Genomic DNA, 20,429 nt, shown 5'->3' with positions numbered 1-20,429 from the left:
TGTTTTTGTGCTTGTTTTCAGTAAAAGAACAAGAGCTGAAGACAAAAAATTCAGAATAAAATACCATAGGCTTTATTGAAAGCTAACCCAGCTAACACCTTGTTAAATAATGTTCAGCTCAATGGTTATTTGAGTGCCCAGCACTAATCCAACCACTAAAAATTTACTTAAAATATTCTTATCTCGATGGCACAGTTGACTCTTTTCAAAAACAAACAACTTTTCAAAATCTTCAAGGTACATCTCCAACAGCTTATGTACAACTGAGGTTAAATGATTGTGAAAATAAACAAAGGAACACAATCATTGCATAGATTACATGAGGCTTGAGATTTGAATGAAGGATGTTTAATGAAGGAGTCAAAAGTTGCAAAATTTCTTGCCAAAGGAATCTTACTAATACCATCCACTATTTACAGTTTTTGTACACATTAGGTAGGAAAAAGATTTATCTCCAAGGTGTCATGTGAAAGGAGAAGTCTGCCTCAGGCCAGAAACCACGTAAATTTTTATTGCCTTCAACTATATGTGTTTATACAGATTAAGCTCTTCATGCAGTTTGAGATTCTGTAATCAAATCTTATAGAAATTAGTATACAGTGGTTACGTTGAAAGCAACTCAGTAATAGGGTTGACCTCAGCTGGTCTAGTTATCCTGAAAACAAGCACTATTGAAGTCAAGAGTTTCTTTTTGTGTCACTCAATGCTGCAATCTCCAAGAGATAAAAAAAAGGGAGAGGATTAAGACTGAGCACTTTACCAGTACGCAGCGAGGTCACTATAAAGCAAGATTTAAGATTGAGGCATCTGTAGCATAAATTTTGGTGCATGTAAAGATAATTTTTGCAAAAGGTTTGGTTTCTGTTTGGGGATCTAAGAATATAGCCAGAGTCAAACTTTTCAGTAGGAAGGAATGACAATCAGATGGTTTCTGAAGCATACCTCTCCTTAAAGACCCTGAGAAAATATAATTATCCTGAGCAAGATTAGACATAATGTAAACCTTGATAATAATAAGCCCTGAGGTTGAGGAATGTGCAAATATCAAGATATGCACACGAGTCAATTAATTTTGTCAGCTAAAAAAAATCTAAAAAAAAAAATCTAACTGCACATTAAATATGTATACATATCACTTACTGTCTGGAATAGAAAAACTCTGCCGTAGAAAAATACTCATGATTATCTTCAAAATACCTCATGTCACACCGAAGTAGCATTAAAAAATTTACACAAGCTTGATACTTTTTATATGAATTGCAGAGTAGCAAACAGCAGTAGCTCCTGGGAATAATTAAGCTCATTCATGGCTAAACAAGCACAGGGTCATGTACACCCTTACAACAATATTACCTATATACACTGTACTCAATACTTCAAATAGAGCTACTTTTTCATAAATATTTCCTTGACCAGAAAATAAAATAATTGGCCTCTAAAATACATGACTAATTAATATTCTCAAGAAGAAAAATAATGTTAAATAAAGCCACACAATGTTTTACAATGACACTCCCTAAGAAATGTTCCAGAGACCCTGAAGACAAGTATAAATAATAATAGTAATTATTTACTTCCACTAGAATTGTAAGTTGCTTGATGGTCGCAGTGTTGTGTGTTGTGTCTCCCCTGAAGATGAGTCATCATCTACATCACCAGTGTTCTTACCATCCTGAATCATTTTTTCCATCAAAAACCTCTTGTCTCTGCCCTCCTACAAATCAAACAGAATACTTTGAGCATATTACATTTTCTTTCTGATTACATTTTCTTTCTGACATAGTCCAGAGGTAAGTATATCCATAAAATCCACCCCCTTTTTCTTCTGAAATATTTGCCCCAGTCTCTTTGGGTATTCAGACAAGTAATCAAGAGCCTTGCAACATCCTTTCTTCTGACAAAAAACATGGAAAAATGTCACACTGATTGCCAGTCATCATGATTAGGTGTTTAAAAAAAGCCATTTAGTCAGCTGTGTAAGCATCTTTTTCCATTATTTTACCACTGCTGGTCACATTTTTTCCAACCAAACATTGATTTTAAGATTTTTAACTTCCTAAATGGTAACTTTGAAAATAAAAAATAAACTGATTGACTGACTGATTGACTGACTGGTTGACTGACTGACTTACTGCCTGACTGACTGACTGACCGATTGACTGACTGCCTGACTGACCGATTGACTGACTGACTGACCGATTGACTGACTGACTGACTGATTGACTGACTAACTGACTGACCGATTGACTGACTGACTGACCGATTGACTGACTAACTGACTGACTGACTGACCGATTGACTGACTGACTTACTGACTGACTGACTGACTGACCGATTGACTGACTGACTGACTGACCGATTGACTGACTAACTGACTGACCGATTGACTGACTGACTTACTGACCGATTGACTGACTGACTTACTGACTGACTGACTGACTGACCGATTGACTGACTGACTGACTGACTGACCGATTGACTGACTGACTGACTGACTGACTGACAGACCGATTGACTGACTGACTTACTGACTGACTGACCGATTGACTGACTGACCGATTGACTGACTAACTGACTGACCGATTGACTGACTAACTGACTGACCAATTGACTGACTGACTGACTGACTGACTGATTGACTGACAGACTGACCGATTGACTGACTGACTTACTGACTGACTGACTGACTGACCGATTGACTGACTAACTGACTGACCAATTGACTGACTGACTTACTGACTGACTTACTGACTGACTGACTGACTGACCGATTGACTGACTAACTGACTGACCGATTGACTGAATAACTGACTGACCGATTGACTGACTGACTTACTGACTGACTGACTTACTGACTGACTGACTGACCGATTGACTGACTAACTGACTGACTGACTTACTGACTGACTGACTGACTGACCGATTGACTGACTAACTGACTGACCGATTGACTGACTGACTTACTGACTGACTGACCGATTGACTGACTGACTGACTGATTGACTGCCTGACTGACTGACCAATTGACTGACTGACTGACTGACCAATTGACTGACTGATTGACTGACCAATTGACTGACTGATTGACTGACCAATTGACTGACTGATTGACTGGCTAACTGACTGATTGACTGACTAACTGACAGACTGACTGACTAATTGACTGCTTACTGACTGACTGACCAACTGCTGACCGACTGACTGACTGCTTATTACTGCTTGACTAACACAGCAGCTGATTGAAAGTTAGACCAGCTCCCTACCTACCTTGTCATGAATGGCTGACAAATTTACCATAGACAGTTGATGTCCTTTTACAGTAGGTACTAGTAGAATCTCTATCGAACAAAATTAATTAACCTACCAGAACTAACTGGTCTTTCAGCATTTCAATCATGTGTAGATGAGACTTTGACATAGATCTGAAGTAGTACAACATCAAGCTACAAAATGAAAACATGTTAGTAAGCTACATGTAAATTCTGTTTTTCAATTGTTTAAGACACAGTTGAACTCTAAACAATGGTGAAGTTATGATAATGCTGATGGTGCCTTGTAATAAATAAACCACCACTTGCATCTTCGTGAGAACACTTAATAGTCTACTTACCAGATTATCATCAGAATTGGGAAAATAAATGCTGCTGTACTCAGGTAATTTATAATTTCCTGGATTGCTTGTGGCCAAGTGCTAATCTCTTTACCCAAAACATCCAAAATTCTCTTATTCTCATCACAGTTAAAATTGCTACAAAAGAGAAAAAAACTCAACAAAATTACATATAAAATAATCTGATTTCTTATATGATTTTTGCCTAAGTATGCTCTTGGAACATTACAGACAGCTAGTTATAAAGGAATTCTCATAAATTAAGTTAAACATCACTTATCTAAATAATTCAAAGCTTCACGTTTAACATCTTAATTTAATATTTTTGTTTTCTTAATAAAACAATACCTAAATGGTCCTTGACATGAAGGCCTCACCCTGGATAATAACAAAAAAAAGATTTTTGGCATTAGCTAGTTCACAAAATGTTTTAAATAGAAATTAACCCTTAACTCTCAAAAATGACCCAGACAGAATTTCTCCTTGCAATAGCACACAGACAAGTGATGAGAATAAGCTTTAAGACAGTTGATCCAATTCCAAATTTTCCAAACTAGCATCATGAGAATCATATGGCTGACAGTAGACAGAATCAAAATACTTAGAACTTAGGAGTGAAAGGATAGGAGGTCAAAGCACTATGAACTGTAGTTTTATGAAAATTCCATGAATTTCATGTGAAAAACCCATGAAGATCATTTCATGGCCCATGAATACTGCAAAATGAAATTTCATGGGGTTATTTTTAGCCCTGAATTTTCCATGAATTAGGGGAATTTTTTTCATGACCCATGAATTTCTTCAAAGTCTATTTTTATGACCCATTGATTTGCCATGAAAGTCATCAGAATTAATTTCATGACCCATGAATTTCTTTATGTGCCTACTTTCATGACCCATGAATTTCTTCAAAGTCTACTTTCATGACCCATTAGTTTCCCCAGAAAGTCATCAGAATGAATTTCATGCCCATGAATTGCAATCAAACAGCATTTCATGGGCTAACAATTTATTTGTTTTGGGAGAACAAAATTAATGGGCCATGAATATTCCCTGAAATCTGTTGCCCATGAATTTCATTGATGAATTCATAGGCCATTAAAAGTGGTAATAATGAGTTCATCACAGTCACTGATTTATCAACGAGCTGACTTTCATGATCCGTGGAACTAACTTGTTATAAATTTATGCACTGATGGAATTTTGGTGTACAGCGCGAAAACCGTCGAATGAAAATGTCCCTAAACATCTTAAGTGGCCTTTGTTAACGTAAAATGTACAGGAAATCACAAAACAATGACTAAAAACAATGGATCTTCAATTTGCTCTTTTGTTGAGACAAATAGGGCTGGAGGCAATGACCCAGATGTTTGATCCTCACTTTGATTTTTTGGGGCCTTTTTGCCTTCGCCATGCCTGGACGACTTTGTTGAATTTTTTCTGCCTCACTGCTGGCTTTGATTGTTAGCCATGACTCTGGAAACCTGTTCAAGGCCTTCTCTTACATTCTTACGGCTGAGGAATCTTCTAGGGCTTTTCCAGTAAGGCACCTGCAGAGTACAGATGCTTAAGTTGCACAGCAATAGTACGCATTGCAACTACACGAAATGTGGAACAAAACAATGAAAAATCAATCACTTTGTCACCTCAATTTGGAACTTTGAATAGTGTGCAAATGTAACCTGAAAAAAATGCTATTTTTACCTCGTTCATAGAGTCGCCGGTTAACAGAGTCAGGCCATCTTCTCAGTCGGGATGAAACGTTACCTTCATGTATTCATTGAGATCGCCTTCTACAACATCGTTGTTGATTTCGTGATCGCTTTCACAGGAATCACTGTCGATGTCAGCTCTGACTTTCTTGGACTCTGATGTCCTGTCGATTGTTACTTGCTTCGAATTCCAAATACCGAACAGCTTTTTGTGCTGCTTTATTTTGTAAGATAACAGACGTAGCAACGAGACCTCTTCGGAGTCATTTCGTAACGTCGAACACGATAACCTGTGAGGTCACTATGTGACCGCTGACCTGTGATGGCTGCGATGACCTAAGGTCACCACGTGAAAGTACACGTGATTTACGAAGAAGTGGCGGTTTTTTTCGTACCTCGAACGGAATGGTTCCATTCCAATTGCATTTCTCGTAGTGTTTGTGTAGCAGTCTCTTTTTTTCCAGATCAACGCAATGGACCGTCTGAAAAGTTTTTTCAAAGAGGTTTCCTCAAGATGAAGTTATCGACATGTATTACAACGTGAAGGGGTAAGTTCAAGCTTGGTCATCTTATTACGCGTAAACATCGGAGCGCGCGCGCTAACTATTGATTTAACTTGAAAATTTTTATTCTGTGATCATCTGGCGAAACATCACAAGAGTTTGTATGGAAATACCTACGACCGTTCTTAGGAATAAAAAATACAGTCAAATTCTGAATACGAAATACCTCACCTCACTTCCATAGTGCGTCGCTAAGTATCTGACGGCTTCATGTTGAAAAGAACCTGTTTTGGCGAGTTATCCATTTCTAGGTTTACTACGTACATAAGAAAGGCTCTTAGATAACTGATGATGTGCTCCCTTTATTTTGCAAACAGTGAAGAGTGTTGGTCTACAAAACTGATGAAAGGAAATGCACACTTGCTAAAGCAGCCTATCTTGGTCCAAACGATGATGAAGATGCAAATAGTAATGATAACCGAAAGAAGGATGGCACATTCAGCTGGCCAAAACAGAGAGACACTGACATAGTCAGCCATAGATATATCTTCACACATGCAAGAGTGCAGAAAGTTGGTAATTGTTTTGTTGTTAGTTACCTTGAGAGTATTGATCACAAGTGTAAAACATATCAAGAAATTTACATGAATGCTGTTACATAAATAGACATTATAATAACTGTCCATAACATTTTACACATGATATTAGACGAAGGAAATGATATTTGAAGTTTAGACAAAAATACATCAAGCCAGTGAGTATATTTTCAATAATTTCGTCCAAATATTTTTCACATCAAATTTATTATATACCTTCAGAAATATAGGAGCAGAATCTGTCTCCACAAGGAAAATCAGTGATATCAAAATAGAGCTAAAAATCATTAACATCTTAATTTTATGCAGAAAATTTCATACCAACTTTTTTTATTTAAGAAAGTGTAAACTGAATTATCACAATTTTGGAATCCTAAAGTAATATTTATGTACAGCTGGTGAAATAAAATAAACTATCAGAGAATCCAAACTTCTGGTCATGTCTTTCATGTGTGTGTGCTTGTACAACAGGACCAAGAAGTTTCACAGATAGGTTAGTTCTTCAGTGTATAATTTAAGTGATAGTGTATGTATTACAGTTATGGTATACTGCAAGCTATACACTGTACTACAGTCTTTGGTACAAGAAAAGTGAAGAATTTTCAATTCCAAATTCATAGGGTTTTCAAAGAATTTTCATGGTGCTTGCATATTCCTAACAACCCCATGAAAACTAACTGGCAATTAACTTTCATGTGCCATGAAAAAACCATGTAGAGGCCATGAAAATTCAAGGAAAATTTTCATGGTCAATGAATTTTTAACATATTCACAGGATATTCATGGGTCATGATTTGCTGCAACCCATTAAAAACTAGTGAACTTTGACACCATGAAATTTTGGGCTTGAAATTCATGGGTTTCTCAGTACCTTTGAAAAGGCCATGAAATGCCATTTTCATGGGTATTTCATGGCTTCTAGGTCACTTTCTCAATATTTCATGGGTCGTGAATATGGAAATTTTCACAGGTTTTTCATGGGATTTTTCAGGTCTTTTTCATGGCACTGAGACCATGAAAATGTCATTGATTTAACCATGAATATCCTGTGAAAAATCTGTGAATTTACAATGAATTATTTCACAAGATTTTCATGGGTTTTGAGTTCATAGTGAAGTGACCTTTGAAGTTTTGAGGCAACAGCACTTAAATCATTCATTTTTAATAGTTGATAATCATGATAGCAAGATCTACTCTGTAGTCACAGTGAAAAAGGAACTGCATGCTTACACTAATGTCAAAGACTTAGAAAATTTGAATTGATGGCTTAAGATTGCACAGAAAAGAAAATCGCATTGATTTCAAAATGGCACACCTTGTTATTCCCCAACCAACAGCAATAAGACACATGAGGAAGGAGATCAGCAGTAAAACTGTAAACAAATAATTTGACCGTGTTCCCTGATAAACCTTGTCTGATGGCTTGTTATTGTACATCAAGGCAACCTTTAAAGAAGGGGAGTTGAAGATCATGAGTGTGTCTCAATTAAAGTATTTCTGACGACACACCTCATCCAGTGACCAATTAAAGCAACTCATTCAAAAACAATTTATTTCATCTTCATGAATCATGATGATTAGATAACTAACAGACCTTTTCGATGTAAAACACCAGAAAAAGTTTAACAACACCCATGGCTGGCATGAGGGGGCTAAAGAAGGTTCCAATCCTGCAATCATTATGATATCAAATTAATTCACAAAAAAATGACACTTACAAACAATTTTAGTGTTTACTGGAGAAAGTTCATGAAATAATTTGTGTATCCAGGAGAATACCAGATAATCAGGAAGAGTTGGCATATATGAGCATATATGGTGAAATGATATATGAATATATGATGAAACAGCAAAATTTTGTTAATAGTGATGTCATCTATGCATCTTTCCTCCAACAGATAATCCAGTAATTAAGAACCAAATAAAAGGCATGCAAAATTCAACTTATTATACAAAACCTGATGAAAAACCAAAAAACTTACCAAATTAAACATTCACCATAAACAAGCTGTAAAACCTGTTTTGGAATGTCAAATTCAGGCAAGCCAAATTTCTTGAAACAGGATGTGTGCTTGTACAACAGTCTGACAAATCAAAAGGAAAATCAATGTAATTAAATGATTATCCAGTGTCATGATATGTAATTTGAAGAAACTCAACATCAACAAGTGAATTCACTTTTCAATATCATATGAGTTGTGAAGTTGTATGAAGCACTTGTTTTGCACTTTTCCTCAATAGACGTGTGTAATGTTACAGAAGGCTCACTAGGTCATGTTTCTGGTTGTGATTGAATGAGTTTGATCCATTCACAATTTAATTTGCTTCTGTTTTAACATGCCCATTACTAACAATGTTTTTAATAATGACTGACAGCAGCCGAGAAGAAAATAAAAAATTGCATCAATTGGTTTTCAAACGATAACTTTTGTCAATGCAATCATTGATCAAATGGAAGCATGGACTCTAATAATTACCTCCAGATAGTTGTGCCCACAAGTGATACAGCAATGTGCAGAAAAAAGTCAATCCATATCAACATGTACATCTGTGATGCAATCTGGTTTTCCCAATTCTATTCAATCAATCAAGTATATAATATTAGATGTAAAACCAAAATAGAGGTGAAAAATGGAGTTCAGATCCAAGCCAAGTGGCCCACATAGCTAGACTAAGTGCTTATCCCAATTTATAGGAGTATTGCCACTTCCCCTAAGTGGGATGCTACTTTATCCAAGGTTACCCCCCTCATCACCTCTGTCACTATTTTGTCAGTGTTCCATGAAAATTGGTTGGGTCCTATTTATACTTCTGGGTGGGGAGAGGCACCAGGAGAATCAAGTGTCTTGATTCTCAACACAAAGACTCAACACAAAAACTCAAAAAAAAAAGACCTGGCCTACGGTCTCCAACCTGCACCTTTCCATCCATAATCCAGTTTACCCTAACCACAAAGCCAACAAGGCTGCAAGAGATCTTCCAAAAAATATTTGTTTCGACACAACAGGTCTATTTGTAAATGGATAAAGGTGGTAAGTTTCTAAAGAAACTATGGTGCTGCATCAGTGGGAGAGTATAACAGGGTAATTTAGTAATATCAACTGAGTTGATAAGGTAAATTGGCCATTGTAAGAGTTTCGATGCTGAGGTTTCAAGCATTAGCCATAAACTACGCTATTTTGAAAATGGATGCTAACCTGCTGGCAACATTTATCTGGGTCATCATTACACCTGGTTTCCACATCCACATAGAGTGTGATCATCAGTACAGCTATAGATGCTAACCTTAACAACACAGTCCTGCCAAAATTATTGGATAACATTTGTCACAGTTGTGCTAATAACTATTTCCAGCTACATTTCGTAATTGGTGATTTACTTTCATCAAAAATCAGAGGTAAGAAGCCAATTTGTTTTGGGTTACTTCTACTTGACCAACATATTGGGAAACACAAACATTTTAAGTGAAAAAAAAAAAAATAAATAAATAGGCCAAAAAAAAAACATTTTCTGAAAGATTCCATAAATTTTAATTAGCAACTTTGGTTGGCTTACTTCTTCTCACTTCCCATTTCTAAAAAATGCTTTTCAATTATAAATTACAGCAAAAATAAAGCCCTAAAATCTTTAAACTACATCTTACCTGAACAAGTTGATATTCACTTCAAAACGGGGACTCCAATCCTCTCTTTTTGACAAAAAATTGAAGATCAGTGGTAAAAGGAAGTTCAAAAAGGTGATTGTCAGTGATGGTGAAAAGTTTAATACTGTCCTCAAAAATTCATTGATTTCAGCGGCTGCAATTTGATATTTCTGAATAAAGAAATAACAAATGAATAAATAAACTTTAAAGTGAACTCTGGATCCAGTGGACACCCCTGAGATTCTTACCAATGCCCTCTTAACACAGGTTATACAATAAAGTTATTCTAACCCTCCCTCCCCCCTTCTTCCCTAAAAGAGGAAGCCTGTTTGAGTGGAAAACCAGTCCAACTATGATTCCAGAGGTCTTGGATTCAAGTTTGTTCTACTTGGATCATCAGAGATTGATGTCTGAGTAATCCTTTGTTCAATTCCTCAACCACTCTTACACATACACAATAGCTAGTGTGATATGCCTCTGCCCATGAGGGCTCTTAATGATCCAGTTACACATATGATTGGTTTGTAGTAATTAGTTTTTAATCAGTGGGCTAAAAAGAAAACTGATGGGTCAAGCCCCTTGTACAGGTTAACTTGACAATATGAGGGAAGGGGAGCCAGAATTCAGCACAAGGGTTTTATAACTGCTCAGCACACATTTCATTGTGAGTAAATTTTTTCCAACTGTAACAACTACATGTAACTATTAAATACCTTTAAACCCAGTAAATAACAAGTAAATAACAAGTAAATACATTACACTGGGACTGGATGTGGGATATCATTTCCTTCCTCTCAATATTACACTGACTATGTTGAAGAGAATACTTACAGGGTTTGTAGAAACAGCCACTATTGTAATGATGGCATATACAGCTCCACCTAGAAACAGTGTCACCACTAAATTGGTGAAAAACCTCACAGTATACAGGCGACATTTATCACCAGTAGTTCGATTTTGAACCTCTACTAGTCTCTCCTCCTCGGCTAATTCTGCCTGTAAGGAATAGAGGCAACATACAGTAAATAAATCAACTGCAAATAAACACTGCCCACAAGCAAATTGGTCCACAGTAGGTTATCTAGGATCCAGGAATAAAGGGGTAAGTTTCTAAAGAAACTGTGGTGCTGCGTCAGTGGGAGAGTATAGCAGGTAAATTAGTGTTAACAACTGGGTTGAAAACGTAAATTAGCCACCGTAAAGGCTAAAAAAGCTGACGTTTCGAGCGTTAGCCCTTCGTCAGAGCGAACACTTCGCTCTCACACCTGTGGCAAAATTCATGTTTTAAGTTTGCAGTTTGATAGTGGGGATCAGGAATCTCAACGTCTTGAACTGTTATCAAGCACATACCTTAACAGTTTGTACTATGTTCTGACTCTTTATCTTAGCTGTGTTTTCATCACTTATGCAGTAATCCCACGAAGCAAACACTTTGTTGCAGAAGGAGGCGGTAGTTCCACCACTTTCAATATAGCTTTGCTGGAAACTTTTTGCTAAACTAAAGAAATGAAAAACACAACTTCTGTATGATTATCTGGGTATCTTCCTTAATATCAGCTGGAGGCTTTAACCCTTGTGCCTCTAGGGGGTAACTGATTGAAAGCACAATCCCTCTTCATCATATAAATGCATTTTCAAACACAAAGGTGATGAAGATAAAGAAAAATATCAAGTCGGGATATATATTTTATTTAACACTTAATCCTCAGAGTTACTAACAATAACTAAAATTCAATAAGTGCATAGCAGTCACAGCATAAAGAACTGTTATTTAGAGTTGAGAAATGAAAGGGTTAAGACAACATGTGATAATTGGTTACTTGGAAATCATTGATGCTTAGAGAAACCATAAAAAGCTTCAATAACAACAATTAGACTGTATTATACAAAAGTTGAAAATGCACTGCTTACTTCCGAACCATAAGAAGGAGGCTGCCAAAGAAATATGCACCTCCAACCATGAGGTAAGCTAGTGGAAGGTCATACTTGATTTCTTCCTCTGATAACAATTCTGTGGCTGGGTATCCAGCATAAAACATGAGGGTTGTGTTAATCCAGCCCTGAGGAAAACAATAGCATGTTCAGTCAAACAAGTTTTAACCATTCAACTCCCATGACTGACCAGGACTAACTTTCTCCTTACAATACCAATTACAATTATTTTATCAAGTGTTCTGTTGACAAGAAATTAAAAAAAGAGAGAAAACATTATAATAAATAAGGGGATTATTAGTTGATTCAGAATTGTAAGGCAGACAGTGAGAAAAATTATTGATGAGATCTTGCGAGTGAAAGGGTTGATTCAGTTTATAACCAGCAAAGGTCAGCACCAAGTCATGTCTACGTTTAAATCTTAGCTAGCTGGTAATTGACTCTTCTGTTGTGCCTCTCTCCAAGCTTTAAGTATAAATGGTTAACAGTGACCTGTGTGGCAAACTTAACAAATTGCTAGTGGGAGATGAGGTGAGTCACAAGAAGTACATGTAACAACTGAACTCAAAATCTGTTCAAAGCATGCACCACATAGGAGAACTTAGAGAAGGTACTGCAGAAATCGGTTCAGAGACTCCAAAGATGTATCCAAACAAAATGAGTTATATTTTAAAAACCAACCTGCATGAAAAGCCACAAGGCTGCATCAAAACAAAACAAGTTCCCTATAGCAACTCTAATTTGAAATTTACTCATTTTTCAAATTTGAGCTGGCATTTTTACTCAGTTTAATTTATGAATATTATCACCTTATATTATATTGTGAATGCATCAAAATTCCTACCTGTCCTGTGACAAAGTCAAAAAGTTTGTCTGCTATGCTGTTTGAAACACTCTGTGCCCTAAGTGCATTAAAGTCACACGAGTTTGTACTGGCTTGTGCGGTAGTATTCTTAATGACTATTGCTGGAAGTGAAACTAGTCCAAACTCCAGGAAAAAGATGACCAAGTTCAAAAACATTAACCACTTCAGGAAGAGAAAAAATGACACAACTCCATTTCCAAAACGACCTGAGAAAATACAGAACATACACTTCATTAAAGTATGCCATTAATTTTACGCTGAAGTAGAGTAAAGAGTTTGTCTAGGGCGAGAAGTTTATCCCCTTAAACTCCATCTCCTTGGTACATTCCCCAGGTATCTAACAAATGCCTTAAAAAATGTATCAAAGTTTGTTGAGAGAGGCAGACTGAAATTCTCTGGATGAAAATGAGATGATTGCCAGCTGTATTTTAGCAACACACAACAGGCACTTCAGGGATTATGACTCAAATAAACATTGTTTTAAGTACTTATTTCAATTATGACTTGTTTCTGTTTCTTGCCTTGCCAATTGATAGACAGGAAGCTTAGAAGCCCCACATTCAAAGTTATACAAAGGACTGAAAATGAAATGTCATCTTTAAGCCATCTTACTTAAGACTTCAGCCACAATCCATAATTTCTTAGCTACAACCCTGAATAACATGAAGTACAAAATGATCTAAAAGCTTGCATCCAATCTATTTACAACTTCTCCTGAATTGATACAATGTCATGCAAAAAGGAGATGAGAATTCCAAACTCCATAATAATCAGATGTAACAAATACAATCTTGATATAAATCTGAAATTTTCATTGCTGGCAGAGACCGGTACATGAAAATAAATGGTACATGTAGCTTTGTGGAGGAAATGTCTCTGGCCTGGGTTGTTCAAAGCTGGGTTGACCCTTTACACCCTAACATCAGTATCTGTATTCTCCATACCATTCTCTGCACATTTACTAAGGTGCTGACAAGGAGAATTTGTCTAGCAATCAAGAGTTTCTTTAATTAGTGGTTATTTCCTTTATTCTCATGACCTTAATGTGTGATTCTGTGGTGATATTGTTAGGAGAAATTAGATGCTGGTCACTTTTAAGGGGTTAGATGGTTAAGATAACCCAGGGTTAGTGTATGTGGAATCTGATTTACGATCTGAAAGCTTCAAACGAAACTTCAATACCATTCCTTTTGGTTACAATTTGATGATTGGATACCTTAAAAGAGTTTAGGACATTTAGGACTCAAAAAAGGCTTTTGACCAAAGGAATAAAGAGACCCGGGCCGGGTTGTTCAAAACACAATTAACATAACACAGGATTAGTATAATTTTCAACTGAGTTTCATAGCTTTGCCAAGGGATTTTTTTTTGTATTTTTTCCAGTTATTTTCAAGTCATACTGAAATAAAATCCAACAAAACCTTAGCCCTTATATGCACTCTTCAAATAACCAAGGTTAACTTTTAATTTAAGATTAACTTTAACCCCCTTTCAAACAACCTGGCCCCGGATTAAATTTTAACCCTGGCTTAGTGCTAATGAGACTTTGAACAACCAGGTACAGGAGTTTAAGGTAGGAGCATTTGAGATAAAGTCCATTTCCATGACAGCCTTTTACCATATCAGCAATGTTTAAGAGGACTAGTTATAGGGTGTGCAAGTGTTGTAAAAATTATTTAATATATTCCTATTTGCAATAAAGAGAATTTAACTAAAATCTTTCTCTATTTCTTTATCAAGCTAAAAATTTACCAACTTTCTTATTCTATTTACAAACATTGCCAACATTGCTGATCTATAATCATATTGAGTGCCGTACATGAACTTCTCATGGACCTTACTCACCATAGTCTCTGAGGCTCAGTGGTAGAGCCTTGGAGCATGGAATCTGAAGGACTGAGGTTTGATTCCTCATGGGGACTCAGAATTTCTCCTTTGTCCCAAACAAGATGAAAAGACATTTTTCTTTAAAAAAATTTCCTATATCTTTTTAATCCTTTAACTCCCATGAGTGACCAAGACAGAATTTCTCCTCACAATATCAATATAATATCAATTAGAAAAGTGATGAGAATAAAGAAAAATATCAATTTGGGGATAATTAGTTGATCCATTATTAAATTCTCTGAACTAACATTATAAGCATTGTGTGGTTGACAGTAAGGAGAACTACAAATTTGATCTGGGAGTTAAAGAGTTAATAAAATGATCAGGTTTGTTCTCACCTTCCACTTCCTTTAAAGGACCTTTCCAAAGTTCAAGATCTTGACTCCATTCAGAGATTGAAGATGTGGTTGATTGCCAGAACTGTACAGAATAAGAATATCAAAAATGACCATGACCATCAAAATTTGCTTTGGTGTGTGATACTTTCTTTATAAAATTTAATTATTAAAATAGTTATTGTTAAGATCAGGAATACATCTAGAGTTTTTCAGAAAATATTTTTAATACACAGCCATAAACAACACCTCCGTAACACCATAAAGCGTTCCGAAAAAGCTTGTCACAAGATAAACTTCTGGATGGACAATTACAATAGTGATGGGTGAGGGGGACATGAGTGAAAACAAAATTGTTCCAATCAAATTTTAAGTAAAAAATATAATCATGCATTAGTTATTAAAAAAGAGTAAAGGCTATGCTTAGAAAAAAGAGGTTTTCTTTGGTGTGCTAAAAGGAATTCTTGCATCTCCAAAGAGTCCCTCCCCCTCCACCTCAATCCCTCTTTGAAGGGTCCACTTCCCTTAAACAGACTTAATAATAAAATACATTTTCCATATCTAACCATTGCAACTCGTAACTTGAATGCTTTCCATCTTGAGATACGTTTTTGAGTTTTCATAGTTCGCATTGACCTCCTGATAATGCAAGAAACAAAAGTATTAGTAACTAATTCTCTGCATCACTTTTAAATGTAAGAATTGTAAAACAGCAGACAGGACACCAGCAATAGTCTGAAGTGGTAAGCCTGTTTAAAAGAGATTCAGGATGTCAGGGTTGTAACTAAGAAATTAGGGTGCCCATTGAAATTTCATGTGATGCAGCTCTGAAAGCTGGCATACAATAATTGTGAGAGCATAGACTCAGAAGTGCTCACTGTGCTTTACTGAGCAATTCCTGCTTCTTAGCCAGAAGCCAATGCTTTAAGTAACAACCATGGCACTTTTTTTGGGAGCTTTCCATTATTTTTGTAAACATATCAAAAGAATGGTGTATAAATTTTAGACACTAACTGATCTGGCTACAAAATTTTGATTAGTAATGGTAATTGAATTGAGTAGAGTGCAATTTGGTCTGAAATAATATACATGATTTCAAAATCAAACAAGAGTGCAGCACAAGTTTGATTTGACATCACACACATCCATTTTGATATTGCAAAATTAAGTTGCCCAGATAAAGGATTATTTTGTCTGTACAAATGCTTATTTGATCTGGTAGTGAGCTAGTTTGTAGAAAGTTGCAAATTAAAGTTGTATTTCACTTTCTTGCAATTTGATTGGTTTCTGTAAACAAGCAATTGGTTATTGTATTTTAATACAACTTCCTTGTTGGCTGGGAAATTGAGGGCAAAAAATTGGTGTGATTCATGAATGAATCCCACTTGTAAGAGCCAGTTGCATTAGAAGGATCTCCAGCAATTTCAAAATGGATGTAATAAAGGTTAGTGAGAGAATTCTCTCTTCGAATGTTCTCAGCTGACTGTAGTCAATTCCTTATACTACTGGCCATTATATTAGTGTCCTTGGATTCAGTGTTGCCTGAAACTTAACCCTTTAACTCCCAAAAGTGATTAACATAAAACTTTTCCCTTCAATATCCATACATTCTTCATCAAACAGGTAATGAGAATATTCAAACTTATCAAGTAGAAGCTGCTATCTTGATCAGCACCAAGTTCTTATAACTAATTTACAAGGAAATGTGTGGCAGCTACCAGGGAGAATTGACAATCAGATCTTGGGAGTTAAAGGGTTAAAGTTGTCTCAACCTCATCCAACTGGCACTGACCAAACAGCACAAGTCAGATCTCCCAGATACTGGAAAAGAATTCTTCCTATGAGACTTGTGAGGATGCAGACATTAGACCAGACTAGTTTGATGTGAAATTAATGAACTGAATACTAAAAAAAAATGAATATGGAAGCGATCTTCGCAGTAATTTTAAAAGTTTTCACTTCAAATCACATTCACTATGATTTAAAACCCAAATAAATAATTCTTCCCAGCTTCTCAATTCAAAATAAACTCCTGTCATTTGGAAATCTAATAATAATCATGAATATGATACTCTGATCTGACAATTGCGTCTAACACTAACGGATGCTAGTTAATATTTATCACCACTGACAATACTCTCACATAACGAAGTATAACCCATTACAAAGTAATATTATTTGGCGTATACGATCATACTGAAACTGGCCCAAACATGAATTATCCGGAAACATTTTGCAAAACCGTTTTCGAACAACATCATAAACGAATACTGAAACGTTTACAATCGGCAAGTCCAGACATTCTTCAAATACTGCAAGATTAGGCTGACAGTAAATATAAATTCTTCGCGCTCATGTAAACATAATAAGTTATATTTTCATAAGTACTCAAGGGATTTGAGAGATGAAATCATTCTTAAAAGGCTCACATTTAAAATGAACCGATGTTTGAAGCCCCTCATAAGAGCTGCAGTAGAAAACGGTGGCACGAAAGCACATTGATATGCAGCATTTGTTCACGGTTACTAATCCTCTCGTGAATTCATTTATTGTTGTGCCAGCAGAGCGACGACAGATAGATAACTTGTACACGCAACCACTTCTTCGTTCAACGAACGACAAACTTAAAATTTCGATTAGCCTAAAGATAGTACCGCTAGGTACTTAAGGTAACAAAGTACTCTACATATTTCCTGCCGCTGAATATCAGTAACTGAAAACTTAAACCTCACAAAAAAAAAAAAAAGTGTAACATACATGATTCATTTTCTAAGCTTATCGCAGCAATGCCAAACAAGAAATTTTAAATTACGTTCATTAACATCCCTTACTGCTGGACGAAATTCACCAATACTGCCTGAACTCAGAAAAACCTTACTTTCCTTATTCGACAGGAACCTTGACTAAACACCAAAAGATATTAAAATCACTTACTTATAGCGTCGTTTCGCAGACATCGGTTGAGCAAGTTCTTTTGGGCTTGCCATGTCGTCTTCCTCATCGTTATAATCCTCAATGTTTAATACCTCAACATCTTGATTTGCTCTCATGGATGCTCTCGTAACAGTACCTCTTCTTCTAGTGCTTGCGTTATGCAAGGATCTCTGGGCGCTGCGGCTGGGAAGGTGCCGAAAGCTTCTATTAATCGACCTCTGTGTCTCGGCATCATCTTCCATGCCTTCGTATGGATCTTCAAACAAATTGTACAGACTTCAGTGGAGAAGACACGAAGCTTGAGGGGGAGGGTCACATAACGGTTTTTCCCGAGATACTGAGCGACAACAGACATAGAAACAAGGCAAAAGCTCGATACTTCAAAACAACTCCAAGATTACTCACAGTTGGATCCTCGAGATCCCATTTCCAGCATCTCTTGCGAGTTAGACATCGCGCCGAGACCAGGGGACACGCGACCAGTCATAACCAAGAATGAAGAATCTAAATTGATCGTAGAGTTCGTATCATCCCCAAGAATAACGTAAATCTGCCAAGACAAGGCGCTACGATATGAAATTGGCTCCTCATTATTATTTGTTACTTCCTGAAACGTGAGAAATCTTTCGCAAAGAAGTGGTTTGCGCTTGTGCTGACTAAAACACCGTAGCTGATTGGTTCTGCGAAAGGCCACTTAAAGTGAGGGATGTTGATTGGCTGATGATATTGTGCACAACTAACGCCCTCCGACCTCCATGGTCGTCGTGGTCACGCTTAACAAAAAGTTCTCTTACGAAAGTCGCCCTTATTTGATTAGTGAGTCAATGAAAACTTCACATGTAGAAGCCAAAACAATGCTGAAATCTTCATTAGGAGGGCAAAATAAAATCTCCAGATAGTACATCTTGTTTGTACGTCCTGAGCAGATTGAGTTCACTTGAATTATACCATGATCAACTACGTCATATTTTTGTTCAAACATGAAGAGGAAGATCTGTCTTCAAAACGCAAATATTTTCTTACAGTCAATCTAATGTTTTGAAATTGGTATTACACAAGGAAAAATAACACACTCTTTGGAGGTCTTCATCAGGTCACTGATCCAATATCGAACGCTTTCAGTGACGTTTCCCGTTTTCGATGGAAAACTGACAACCTCAAAACAAGGATTTCAAGTCCTGTATTCAAAAACGGAAATGATCAAACCAAGCCTAAATGAAACGTTGAATCAAGACTCGACGGGAAAAAACAGGTCAAATGATACAGCAACCGATGCGCACCGGTTGCTGTAAATGACAAGAAGTGAAAAGTAAAGACAGATGGCTAGGTAAATTTATGCGAACTTACAGCAGTTAACTTTTGAAACAGTAATTAAAAACTAAAGTTGTCAGGTAAACTTCACAGACTGCGTATGACATTTTGCGACTTAAACTACACGATGGTTTCCTTAGTGACTCCACGTTTTACTCACGCAGGAAATTCGTGTTGCGAATACGTACGTCATATTGTATTATGTCAGAGAACAAAAATTTATCCTTTTTCTTAAGCAATGACTTCTTTTGTTTTATTATTGGCACGAAACTTTGAAATCGATTTTTCGCCATCACCATGGCAACCTTTGTTTTGAACAAAAACTTTTCTTGCGTTTCATTGATTTCTTAATTTGGAAAAATTGCCTATTTGCATTTTAGAAGTTGTTATTGAACAGTATTTCACCTATTGCCAGATTTCGTGAAAACATATCTGAGATCTCACTGTTCAGTCATATCCTCCCCCTCATTCATCCTTATAGACAAAACACATACAAAAAAAAAAAACCTCTATACTAACAAATGAAGCTCTTTATTTCATTAGAAATGCCGCCTACAACATTTGTCAAAATGAGTTTGCATGCGTATAATATTTAGAGAGACCAGGAGACTTATGTCGTTTACTCGTTAATAATTTAAGAGACTAAAACAGGCCATTGTATGTAAAACTGCAAATAAATATCCTATTCAGAAAAAGTCAATATATTTGAGGGAAATAAACGCCTATGTTGATCGACGATTTGAAGACATCATTCAATATCAGGCCTGATTCAATATCATATACAATCTATACAAGGTATCAATGAATTTTCAGGACCGCAATTTTCCAAACGGAATGAACTTAATTAGGAATTACGGCAAAATCTCTGTTTTATTGTTTTGCTCACCAAAAAAGAATGGTCACTTTGCATGTTTTGGTAATGATGGGCGAAACGTTGGCCTGCATAAGTTTTCATCAAGTTCTGTTCATCAAAATATGTTATAAACAAATAATAATTTATTCATTTATCACTCCTACACGCAAGTTAGTGCTTATACTTTTATCGTTACTATTCTGATGTCGAAAGATCGAATTATACATTTAGAAAAATAAACAAATAAA

General features: G+C 36.2%; 1 protein-coding gene across 1 annotated transcript; it reads right to left on the bottom strand.

Moving 5' to 3' along the window:
- Nucleotides 1-49: 49 nt before the first annotated feature.
- LOC131797484 (transmembrane channel-like protein 7) lies at nt 50-18,646 on the bottom strand. The gene is made up of 18 exons (XM_059115112.2): nt 18,423-18,646; nt 18,018-18,273; nt 15,650-15,722; nt 15,087-15,168; nt 12,841-13,067; nt 11,976-12,124; nt 11,415-11,562; nt 10,896-11,060; nt 10,065-10,234; nt 9,619-9,721; nt 8,899-8,996; nt 8,404-8,505; nt 8,016-8,091; nt 7,737-7,867; nt 3,959-3,988; nt 3,611-3,748; nt 3,365-3,443; nt 50-1,714 (listed from the first exon to the last, which is right to left on the bottom strand). Exons 1-18 carry the CDS (start codon nt 18,502-18,504, stop codon nt 1,580-1,582), a joined length of 2,244 nt encoding a protein of 747 aa, XP_058971095.2. The 5' UTR covers nt 18,505-18,646; the 3' UTR covers nt 50-1,579.
- Nucleotides 18,647-20,429: the final 1,783 nt, after the last annotated feature.

Source organism: Pocillopora verrucosa, chromosome 8, assembly GCF_036669915.1.
Source record: "Pocillopora verrucosa isolate sample1 chromosome 8, ASM3666991v2, whole genome shotgun sequence".
NCBI classification, from domain to species: Eukaryota; Metazoa; Cnidaria; class Anthozoa; order Scleractinia; family Pocilloporidae; genus Pocillopora; species Pocillopora verrucosa.
Note: the sequence above shows the minus strand (reverse complement) of the source record. Positions and strands in the feature narration are given on the sequence as shown.

Coding starts and splice junctions, on each gene's coding strand:
- LOC131797484 (XM_059115112.2), bottom strand. CDS start 18,504: ATGACTGGTCGCGTGTCCCCTGGTCTCGGCGCGATGTCTAACTCGCAA. Junction 11,563..11,975: donor CTCCTTCTTATGGTTCGGAA/GTAAGCAGTGCA, acceptor TCATTTCTTTAG/TTTAGCAAAAAGTTTCCAGC. Junction 8,997..9,618: donor CAGATAAATGTTGCCAGCAG/GTTAGCATCCAT, acceptor TTGATTGAATAG/AATTGGGAAAACCAGATTGC.